This window comes from Salminus brasiliensis, chromosome 9 (assembly GCF_030463535.1).
Source record: "Salminus brasiliensis chromosome 9, fSalBra1.hap2, whole genome shotgun sequence".
Lineage (NCBI taxonomy): Eukaryota > Metazoa > Chordata > Actinopteri > Characiformes > Bryconidae > Salminus > Salminus brasiliensis.
This window is the reverse complement of record NC_132886.1, coordinates 6,789,880-6,802,077: the sequence shown is the minus strand read 5'-3', so window position 1 is coordinate 6,802,077 and position 12,198 is coordinate 6,789,880. Positions and strand designations below refer to the sequence as shown.

The following is a 12,198-nucleotide window of genomic DNA, read 5'->3' as shown; positions in this document are numbered from 1 at the left end:
GCATATTGCGTATATGAGGGGTCACCTCAGTGTGGTCATTTATTACAGATTTGTTTGTTTGGAAAGTGAATTTCAGTAAAAATGAAAACGACACAGATTTCATTTGAACTTTTATTTCAAGATATAAGGCAGCCGTCTTCTTAACCTTTTATTATTTTTTTTTCTTATCATAGATTCATAATGTCCATTCAGAAATCAGTTCTATATCGATACTTCCTAGCTTGTCTAGTGTTCACTCTCTCTCTTTTCTCTTTTTTACTTGCACGTTTTCTCTCCTGTTGTGTCTGTATTGGTTATATAGAGTACACGGCTGGTCTAAGCAGCATTTTACAGTTTTAAAATGTTTGTTGAGGTACACAAATACTCGTTTGCGAAACCATACTTAAAAAAAACAATAAAACATCCTTAAAAAATAATTACCTGTGATTTTAAAGGATGAGTAAACCCTAAAAAATATTTTCTCAGATATACTCTATATTATTTTCTTAAATCAAATGATTGGTCCTACATTCCCAACATTTTATGCTGGTAAATGACAGTTATGCTGTTTCAAACCTTGCTTGTGCGCCCCCTAGAGGTTGAAAATTCAGTTCTGCTGTGTATGTAACTCTGCCTCATAGCGGAGAGTGGCGACTTTTTGAATGTTGACACTCCCATTGGTCATCATGGAAGCAAAAATTGGCTCTGATTGGCTGTTTTCTATCCTTCCTCACTAAGCCCTGCCTTAGTTTTTTTTGTAATCAACCCTCTAACTTTTTTTTAAATTAAACTGAGAGAGCGGGAGATCTGCTAATATTGAGGGTTGATTTACTTATTTATATATATGTTATATATATTTATAATAAGTATATTTAGTACTGCAGTTTGAAATAGATGCAAAATGGGCCAACAATTCAATGGAACTGTAGAACAGTGATAGCGCAAATGAACCGAAATCAGCTGCGCATTTTCAAGTTTTCTATTAAACAGACCTAGCATAATGTGTAAAACATAGGCCAGGTTTTTCTCAGATATTAATATATATATATATAATTAATATAAAGTATTCATGGTACAGTATACTAGTTTCTTATGACAAAAATGCTTTAAGTCCAATATTTTTAAGTAGTCACACTGGAAAGTCTTAGGCCACTTCACTTTCTTAGCTTCAGTGGCTACATGGAATGCAGTGCAGTTTTTTGGGAGTGTGAGACGGATTACTTGAGGTGACAAGCATTATTTGCATGAACTGAGGATGCATTTACTATCTAAACCAGCTATATTTTCTTTCATTTTAATATTTCCACATACAGTGTTACCCAAAATCTATTGCTTAATTTAGGCTACATGTTTTGAGGCTTACAAAAATATGCATGTACCTTCCAAATACCTAAATACAGAATACTCAGGTATTGAAGTATTCGAGGCCAGCCCTAAAAAAGTAGAATTAATAAAAATTGTTTATGTCCAGTACTCGGATGCCGGGTCTTAAAGCACCCCAGAGCAGCAGGCTTATTTTGTCTCCTGCCATGAGCACTATCAGCGCTTCAGTTTCAACAGAGTTAGAGCTGCTACTGTGCGAAGTTCCTAATTTGACACAGGCAGCACACAAGAACCTACACACTCCATGTTTCCACTCTGTCATATGTTGGCACCCAAGGACAGGTGCAGCCACCAACCCCCTTTCCAGGCCCCATTCAGCTAGACCTCTATTTGATCCTATTTGTTAGAGTAGTCCTGGCGTCACCTGTCTCTGTGCTAGCAGCAACCACGGTAGCTTTTCTGCATTTCGGTCGATCTCAGCATTTTGGAATGAACATCTCCCCTCAGTATGATCTCAAAAACGCCAAGAAATCGGAAAAGACATGGTGCAATGACAAAACAAGGCCACATTCTGGCAGGGAGAGCGCCGCCATGCTCGCGGTTTAGTGTTTTGATTTGAAATGCACATGTCTGGGGCAGTGCTGTGTTATGGCAGGTTTATGGGGTACAGAGGACAGCTTCAGATTTCGTCCTCTGAGTTAAAGTTGATCCATAACTGTCATAACTGTGGATGAGTAAGCTTCTTCTGAGCATTTGTGTGGATGTGTTTGTCAGGAGAGCGACACCAAATAAATCATGTCTGTCACCCCTCTCCAGTTACAGGCCAGGGGCTCGGGCCACCAGTGACATGCAGGACCTCTCGTATTTTGACACGGTGGGCCTCCTGCAGCCTGGTAGTTGGTGAGTCAGGGGGATTCCATTGTAGAGTGACAATACGGATTGGCTCTCGGGTCTAAAAAAATAAGCGAACATGCACAGATCTGTTGGAGTCGGTGGAACTCATCATTGAGTCATGCAATAAATGTTGTACAGCAGGCATACCTAATGCCTGAATCAACTGTGCTGGAGGGCTGGAGTCCAGCTCAGTCTAGTGTAGAGGTTTTAGGCACCTAATCACATTATTTAAAGCATGTCTCTCAGCAGTGAGAGAGTTTTTTTTTACAGTAGAAGCTCCAGATCTGATCAGAACAGATAAAGCAGGTCAACATAAATCCAGTTAAAAGGAGAAGCAAGAGCTTCTCATTCTGAAGAAAGAAAGTAGTGAGATCTTGTCTGTGAGCTAGTCTGAAGAACAGAGCTCGGTTCCTCCAGGTTTCTCCTGGACGCCCCCTCCCCAGTCCAGCCAGCACAGCGTGGAGGATGTGTTCAACTCCATCAGCAGCAGCAGCAGCAGCAGCAGCAGCTCACCTGATTTACCATCATTAAGCCCTGATTTACCACCAAACCAGGTGTTGATCTGAGGAGAACTCTAAATAATACTAGACTCCATGAGGAGAACTCTGGAGATGTTCTAATGATGAACACAGTGATGGAGAACCACCACCACTTTCAGTAGAACTGTTATTATTAGTGTTTATTCTAAAAGCAGTGTTTTACTGAGCAGATAAACACTTACAGGGCTAAGTTGTCTGAGAGATTCTGAGTCTGATTGAGGAGAAATGAAATAAATCAAGCTGGCATTATCTTTCATTTCAATATCAAAAGGTTCTAGACTGCAGTGTGTCAGAAAATTCAATACTAGAACTTTCAGTGCTGTAGTTAGGCTAACACCAAGTCGACAAATCTGACATTTAAAGAGTTTTGTGTTGATTAATCTGTAAAGATTCAATATATATATAATGTAACCATTAATATTAAGTATTCAGTCAATAATGAAGGCTCTAAATTCAGTTTTGAGCATTGCAAGTTAAGCTAACATGAAAATGCAGTGTGTTGGTTGGTCACTTAGGTTTAGTTGAACTTTATTTGCCCCTTTGAGATGTCATGGGATATCTCCGTTTTCCACTTTGTCAGCGAAGTTACTCTGAACATCGAAGTGGAAAAAGTTTACGATACAATTTCTTTCCATTTAACGTACTTATTTATGTGTGTATGTGTGCCGGCACTCTTTGACACCTGGTGGCTGGGCATCTTCTCAAGTTTAGCATTTAAAGCATCTCAGATGTCACACAACTCTTCCCCATCCACCACCCTCCCCCCAGAGTCCTGTTGACGTAGGACCCCCTCCCCAACCTCCACAGTTACATTTAGGGAGGCAGGTTCATTCTATTCTTAAAGCTATCTCCAGCTGGAAGAGCTGGAGAAGTGTGGAGAGAACGAAGGGCACATTTGTCATTGTAGGACTTCAGATTTGTGGCTTGAGCTTTTTTTTTTTATTGAGAGAAGAGGCTGCTCGTCTTCTGAGGTATTGTCGGTCCTTTTTCATATCTTAGCACTGGATACATTGTATTTTATTACAAAGACGAAACTGGCTGCGCTGTGCAAAGACGCTTGTCTGTCAGTTTTAAGGACGTTAGACTCGGACTGGCGTTAGACTGCCTTCTTGCTGTGGTTGTCATTGGTTCCTACTGCCGCTATGACTTCTGTGGAAACTAGTCCCGGAATTGACCTCATCCAGGTCAGGATTGAGGGTTTGAGCAGCAAAATTGATACGCTCATAGACATCCAGGAGAAGGTCCTGAGCCGTCTGGACAGCATGTCCCAGGACCTCGATGGAATAGAGAGGGACATGGAAACTCTGAAACTGGATAAGGAGGAGATCCATTTGCCTCCGAGAACACAGACTGAAGGACCAGCTCAAGAGGGCAGAGGCGAGATGAAGGAAATGTGCCGAGAAATGAGCAGCATGATGACGGAGGTGAACCAGCGTTCAGAGCAGCAGACCCAGAAGCTCGAGGGCATGGAAAGGCTGGTGCTGAGCATCCAGCAGGTTGTCAGCTTCATTGGAGAAACTGTCAAGACCTCCAAAGTCATGGAACTCATGTTTAAGGGGCCAGCAACACGCAAGAGCAAAATAACATCAGCCTTGGGGCTCAAGAACAAGGAAAGCAAGGGCAAACAACCTGCTAAGAGACAGGCCTCTGGTGAAGCTCTGCAAGGCAAGGTGAGTCAAATCTGTTGGACCAGGAGAGCAGCACAGCTTGGGGATTATACAGGGACTCCAGAGCACCATCTCCAATCTAACTCTTGAGAACTTGCTGTACTATTGACTGTACTCTACTTCCTGTGAGCTAGATGGGGGTCTGTTGAAGACTAGATTTGTAAAGGTGTGTGCTTGATTAGTCATTGGATGACTGGTTTACTTGCAGTCAGCTTGCAGAATGGTAAAAACTGACTACCCAGGGACCCTAGGTGAAGAGGTCCCCCCATTGGCATTGCATTGGTGTGCAAGTTTAAATTTAGAAAGTGGGCCCCAGGAAACTGCAGATGGACAGTGTTCAGAAATGTGTAAGTGTGAGAGCCATGGCTTGCTTTGTATGGACTGGTGAAAGCTCCTTTTTTTTGATTTGCTGGTCTTAAAAAAAGATTCCCATCTCTGTGGCTCTTTGGCACCTTTAACTACTCCAGAAGATTTAGCTTCTGCATGAAAAGGTTGAAGCTTGTTCACAGCTCTAAAGCATGGGTGGGCAGTTTTGGTCCTGGAGGGCCGGATCCTTGCACGGTTTTGTGCATTTCCTGCTCAAGCACACCTGATTCAACTCACCTGTTAATTGGCAGGTTTAGTAGGTCTATTAGAGCAGGAGGAGCAGTAAACTATGCAGGACTCCGGCCCTCGTTGCCCACCCCTGATTGGATGTACATTCAGGTCAGGCTAGTATTAAAGTCTTAAAGGAACTTGAAATCTTTAAAGAATCTGTTTGCAGATGAAAGTCAAGCTGAAGAGCTGTCATGTACTGTCCAAGTTTCATTCTTGGGATTGTGTCTTAGCAAGCTCTTCTTGTGAAAGGGCAACCACATATCTGAACTTTACCTCTGGCTCCCCCTTTTGGTGCTACTAGAGGTAATGGATGTGCTTGTGCTGGACATTGGTTGGAAACTAGCTCCAGTTTTAGCAACCTTCCTTCTAAACAGTCGTTGAGGGCTTTAGATGTCTGAGACCTTGTTTGCTCATATTCACTTGGCTCTCAGTAAATCCTTCAAGGTGCAGGGACTAGCCGACATAAAGACATTAGATGCCATAGGAGCCACAACACTGGTCTTTTAAACTGTACAGGTCTCAGGTTAAGAGCGTCCTTAAACAGCTTCACATGTTCAAGTCAGACTGCTTTAATAACCATACAATAGCTCATACAATTAGCACAGATGAACTCCAATGCCATACATGGAATCTCATGAGCGAAGCATGAGATGTAGGAGCTATGTAACACTTGCATAAATGGAGCCCTGATGCCCTACTAGAGTGACAATGATGAGCGTGATTCAAGTGATTAGGAATGCATGTTACCGTCAATGCTCACGTCAGAGACTTACTTAAAGCTCTCCCACCTTCTGAGGTGTGAGATATCTGCCCCTCAACTACTGGCATCCATTCTCCCGTTCCTTTCATCTGTCTGTTGGTCATTTAAAATGCAATCTGTCGGTAGGGAAACGTCACGCTTCAGACACAGTAGATATCTTGGGAACTTTGAACTGTTAAAATAGCTCCCAGATTAGCACGCATGCTTCGAAAATGGGTAAAATACACCCCTTATGGCCTTGTTAGCAATGTTGGAGTGCTGGTCTAGGGTCAGATTTCCAAATTTGGTTGTTTCAAGTAATAAATAAATAAGAATGTAATTTCATGTTCACAGAATTTTAAAAAATGTCCTTAATTTATCATTTATTTGGAATTAAGCTTTTATTTTTGGAGCTTAATTTGGTCCAGTCTGTGAAGTATCATTCTAAAACATCGATTTAAAGTTTTGGACTTAAAAATAAAAAAAAATAAAGAAATAAATACATGGAAAATTTTCATGGAAAATGTCAAAGTTGATCCCATCGGCAAGAAGAACATTTGCTAGAAAGTTGGGATAAAATTCTTGAAATCTCATATTCATCACCTGAACCTGATGGATCCATATGAATTTTGATGAATATGATGAATGAAGAAATGTGCCAATGACAAACGCCAATGACATTTTTTATTAATGGTGGATAACAATTTTCCTGGAACTCCCAAGGTGACTACCATTGGTTCTTAAATCTAAATATTCCTATTTTTTAGATTCCTCTTAAATACCAGATCTCTAGCAAGTATTATATACATATTTTCATTATTTTCATTACTAAAGCCATAGTCTAGATTTAGGAATGCTAATTTAGTTCACATGTGTTTTGAATTGTAACAAAAACTCATCCCACTCATCCCCTTAAGAGATTTTGTGAATAAAGGCCAAGGCCTTGTTGTGGATGGCCCTGGATATCCTGGCTATAGGTTAATTTAGGACTTGGTGGGGTCACTAAAGGACCTTTGTTATTCTTATGGTTAGTCAGTGTCAAAAGTCTCACATGTCTGAAATGGTATGCCATTCCAGGTCTAACAATAGCATGCCACAAGCTGTGGTGTGAGACCTAAAGAACAACCTAGGTACCTATTCAGTACCTCCTATAGTTTGCTCCAGAAGATGTTTTAACATGGACAGCCTCATTAACCTGAGTCTAAATCACTAATTCTGCTTATTCTACATCCTTGTACATTTTCATTCATTCTAACCTCAACATCATAACATCATTTGAACGTCTGCTAATGTGGTCATTTATCATTCATCCATTACTGCCCCATCCATTTCAACTGTATGTTCATTTGTTCACTGTTGTAAACTGCATGTTTGTGCCATGAGCTCTTTTGCTCATTTCCTCATCATCTGTCTTCTTGATTCTTGCATCCGTGTTGTGTCTGCAACAGAAAACCACCTCTATTAAATCCATTAAAGGGACAGAAGAGTTAACCCTGGCATGTGAACCCATCAGCCTGGAGTCTACTCACACCTTAAAACTTCATGGACCAAAGCATTTCCTTTCCTCAAAGAAACCCTTCAGCTTTGTACGTCCATCTGTCATGTCAACAATTAATGCTAATAGTGACTAAAACCAGTAGGTTATGGCAGAATATGCTATGAGAACTGCTCTATGGTAGATTTTCATTTGTTGCACTGTGAAGTATTCCTTTAAGAAGTCATAATTGTCATAGTATCATTTAATTTAGCTAAATAGGAGTGTGTTGTTTAGGAGCTCCTTAGATACAAGCAGTAGATGCCCAGTACCATCCATTCTATACTGGTTGGACATGCATAGTATAAGTAAAGGATTACGTTTTGCCTAGTTTATTCTTCTCAACTCCACTCACTTCATTTTCCCTGTTTTCGTTCGTCCTCCAATACTGAAGCTGAAGGATCACAAGCTTAAAGATGGAAAGGAGAAGTCTCGTCTAAGCCTAAAGGGCTTGAAGGCACAGAAGAAGAAGAAGCCACCAGATACCACCGGTGAGAAAGGACCTTGGTGCTTGATTAATGGTGGGTCAGTGGTTGGAGTATGCCACTGTCCAGATAACATGCCCATCTGGGCCTGTATGGGTAACTCATTGTTTTTTTTTTTGTCCTTGGGTTCCATGTTGGCCCCACATATGGATGCCTACCAAGCTCAAATGATGGAATCAGGATGGGTTGTAACAATGGGGCCCATTTGGGAGGCCTAGCTGGTCCCAGTAACAACAAATGCACCCATTCAGAGCTCATGCCCACCTGGAACCCACCTAGCCCATGTTCCACCCATGTGAGCCCCACAGGAGCATGTCGGCTGGATGGTCCCTGCATGGCCTTGTCCCCAACATTTCCTTTGAAATATAATAAATCAGTAAATCATTAATAAATCACACGCTTCTATCTTGCTGTTTCCTACTCATTAGACATCACCTCTCTGAAGAAGCAGACCCTGCTGTTAGAAGAGGTTCAGAAGCTGAACAGAGAAAATGCTGAGCGTTCCACTGCGTCCGTGGGGCTGGAGGTCGAGGAGCCTCTTCCGGACATCATCCTGGAAGAACCCAAGGCTCCAATAGCTGAGCAAGAGGAGCTCTCAGAGGAGGAGCAGGAGGCCGGAGTGGACCCGAAAGAGGTGGTGGAGGAAGCGGTGAAGGTGGAGAATGAACCTGAGGAGGTGGTTAAAGAAAAGGTGGAGGACATCACAGAGGTGCTTGAGGAAGAGAGGAAGGAGGAGGAATCTACCAGTGTACCCAATGTGGAGGCTGAGAACACAGTCCAGAGGTATGTGGGTTAACCTTCTTCTGAGGACCTTTTACCACATTATCTTAGATACCACTCCACTCTCAGTTCATACAGCAGGACTGTCTGGATCAAACCAGACAGTCTGGTGGGTCTGAAGGTTCTTCCTATGAGCATATTTTTGACCAACAGTTGGTAAATTATTACAGTTCCCCATTCTGGTTCCTTGCAAAGCCATAGTAGACCCACTTTTGGTTTCCTTAAGAGGTACATTAGAAGGAGAGATTTGTGACTGTGAAGGACCTCTTAAGGTTCTGAAGAAACCTCACTTATGTAATTTAGCAAGGTTCTTTCTAGAACCTTGAAATTATATGGAGTTTTTGAATCACACTCATGGACAGAAATGTTCTTCTACAGAACCGTCCATTGAAAGGCCTCATGTAGGGAACTACAAACAGTTCTTAGTGGTTCTTACGACTATGATGATGTCCACACTCTTCAATCTTGTGTTCCTTGGCCTAAATATTGATCAGCGAAAAACCAGTCAACCGCTAACTGGCCCATGTGAACTATTTGGTTAAAGGAGTTCTCCACTGTAAACCTTTCAGGTGTGAATCAGAACAAGTGGACGAGACAACCACTAGCAGTAAGCGGCGTGTGACAGAGGAAGACCTTGAGCTAGAGGACCACAAGAAGAGCAGGGTGGAGGAAGGCGAGGATAAGGAGGAAAACCAAGCAGAGGTGCCTGAAGATCTATGTGGAATCTTCAAAGCAGACGGGGTGGAGATCCACTTAGATTTCAGCAAAGTGAAGCAGCAGCAGCAGGAGGAGGAAACACCAGATGAGTCAGAGTGCGAGCAGTTCTTCATTGGTGAGCGCTCGTGATATGTGTGGAGAAGCGAACAGTGAACACAATAGGAGCAATTGCGGTGTCACAAAAAAGGGTTGCGTGGCTGAGGTGGACCATCCAGCATGCATGTTTACTTCTGCATCTGCTCTGATCAGAAGAAATCACAGAGCTTTAGGTGCTTAATTGAGTTAGTGTCAATAAATATAGGGTTACTACTGTATCTGCTTAAATTATATATACACAGTACCAGTCAAATGTTTGAACACATGGTTGAATGTGTGCTTATCACCATCATAAAAACATTCGATCCCAATGCTATTTTCACCCTATTAAAAAAACAAAAGAAGACTGGAACACTGGAGACACACAGGCCTAAGTTGCATGTGTATGTGTGAGGGTACTGCAGCTACAGTATGCTAATGTATATGGTCCATATGACCAAATCACCTCCTCTCCGTTCAACCTACAACTTAGGCCTACTTGAAACTCTTAAATTAGCATCTCTATGTGTCTGGCAGACATTTAATTCCAGGCATTTCATCAAACAAAGCTGAGTTAGCTGAATTTGCAGACTATGAATGGCATAAAGTCCCAACAGCAATGTGAAAGACTAGTGGAGAGCCGGCCAAGACATGAGAGCTGTGATTGGCAGTCGAGGTTATTTCACCATAGTGATTTCTGAATGCTCTCAGAGTTCAGATATTAGCACTGTGTTTAAATCTGAATAATAACATCTTTACATTGTAATTATTATAATAATTTCTCTGCATTATTTGAGCGGTTGTTTTTGAGCAGTTGTCATTTCTGCAAATAAATAAATGCTCTAAATAGTAAATATTTTTATTTGGAATTTAGGGGAAATGCCAATGGTTTATGAAATTCAACACAAATGTTAATTTCCCTAAAACACATTACCTATAAATAGTAAAACCATAAACAATACCATAACCATATATATATATATATATATATATATATATATATATATATATATATATATATATATATATATATAAAACCTCTATATATTTCTTCTGCTGTATTCTACAGACTGCACCCCACCACCACCAGCTCCCTTCAACCATCGTGTGGTGTCAGCCAAACCCAACCAAATCAACAACTTCTACACCATCAACCGGCAGGAGGTCCTCGGAGGGTACGTCCAGTTAATGTTCTTCTCCTTTCTAATCTTTCTTTTTTACCTTTGAAACCAAAGAACAGAATGTATGAAATGAAGTGGAGAGGCGGTGTCACAGCAGACCGTAAAGTCTTCTAATCCCGGTGGAGAGCCGTTGCATAACCTCCTCCCACTGCCGAGACCCACTCTCCTCTACCACGATTCATAGCTACAGAGTCAGGGGCAGTTATTTTTACTCTAGGCTTTCTGGGTATGTGAAACAGGACCTCCAAGCCAGCTGGGAGCTAATCACTAAGTGTTAATCTACTACTTCAAAGAGGCGCCCCTACTTGCTGTTAATGGAATAGTTTGGAAAAATACTACAGCCGCAGCACTGTATGAGTTCTCAGACGCCTTCGCATTGCTTTAAAATGATAAGCAACGTCCTTTTCAGTATGTCGTCAGCAACACGCAAAAACCCTGTATCTCAGAGTTTGCCATTTTTCACTTTTTGACATAATGCGAATCTGGCAGTTGTTCTTTACATTGTGTTAATTGTCCCCCGAGTTAATCCAGCAACAAATGAATTATTACTGTTCTATACTTTGGATGGATACAGAGATTCAGTTGGTTGAAGACAGCCAGGCTTAAACACAGCCAGACCTGCTAAATTCTACTTTATAACCGGATAAACCTTGTAACCTTGTATCTCCATTTTCACATTTGGGCATCATTTGAATTGTTATTCTTGACATTATATCGGAATTTCATGATGAATGGAGCAATAGAAATGCTCCAAAAGGCCTTGGAATCAAATATTTTGACATTGACTTATTGAAAGTTAAGATGTTTTTTTTCTCCTCTAGTACAATTGACAGCAACAATAATATAAATAATAAACTAAAAGTAATGATCTTGAAATAATACAAAGAAATTGCTGGTGCTTATGAGAAAGACTGGGATATTGTGTGTTCTTCCATCTTTTTGGAAGGTTTCTAGCCAATGAGTCAGATTTCATCATGTAAATTTGTCTTTATTTTTCAGGCAATTTTAACTTTTCTTCTTTTTGTTTTTCCAATGTTCCTTTTTCATTTTTGGCTCACAGGGGCCGTTTTGGTCAGGTACACAAGTGTATTGAAAACTCCTCTGGACTCACTCTGGCAGCAAAGATCATCAAAGCACGGGCTGAGAAAGAAAAGGTACGGATGACATCCAAATGATTGCAATCAAATGCATGATAGTTATGGCTCAAAGACTGGGGATTTCCAAACAATGGCTTTTGAATAACATACAAAAATTGAAGAGAAACAAGGTCATTCTGAGAGCAGGATTAAACTGAGGCTTAATGTAAATGATCAGAAGAAAACTGAACCTATTCCTTGGTAGACATTAAGTTTAAGTGCCCTTAAATATCATTCTACTTCCTTCGCAGATCACAACCTAGGGGTCAGAGCTCAGGGTCAGCCATATTTTGGCACCTTTGGAATAGAAAGGGTTAAAGGCCTTGCTCATGTTAGTGAACCCAGGTATCTGTGATCAGCAACCCAGCAATTTAAGATTCCTTTGTACAGGGGCAGCAATACTACGGCACGGAGCAGAGCAAATTAATGGCCTTGCTCAAGGGTCACACAGTGGCAGTTTGGCAGATGTGGGTATCGAACCCACAACCCTGTGATCAGCAACCCAGCCCTGTCAAGCCTAACCAGAATTTAACAGAAACTAACCATCTTGTG

At 41.3% G+C, this 12,198-nt stretch overlaps 1 protein-coding gene across 1 annotated transcript in view; it reads left to right on the top strand.

Moving 5' to 3' along the window:
• Positions 1–3,877: 3,877 nt before the first annotated feature.
• Positions 3,878–12,198, top strand: part of mylk4a (myosin light chain kinase family, member 4a) — a 12,191-nt gene continuing 3,870 nt past the window's right edge. Inside the window, exons 1-7 of the mRNA XM_072688714.1 lie at positions 3,878–4,405; positions 7,187–7,324; positions 7,667–7,763; positions 8,186–8,540; positions 9,107–9,369; positions 10,399–10,504; positions 11,571–11,664. Coding sequence (XP_072544815.1) covers positions 3,878–4,405; positions 7,187–7,324; positions 7,667–7,763; positions 8,186–8,540; positions 9,107–9,369; positions 10,399–10,504; positions 11,571–11,664 — 1,581 coding nt within the window. The remainder of the gene's footprint in view (positions 4,406–7,186; positions 7,325–7,666; positions 7,764–8,185; positions 8,541–9,106; positions 9,370–10,398; positions 10,505–11,570; positions 11,665–12,198) is intronic.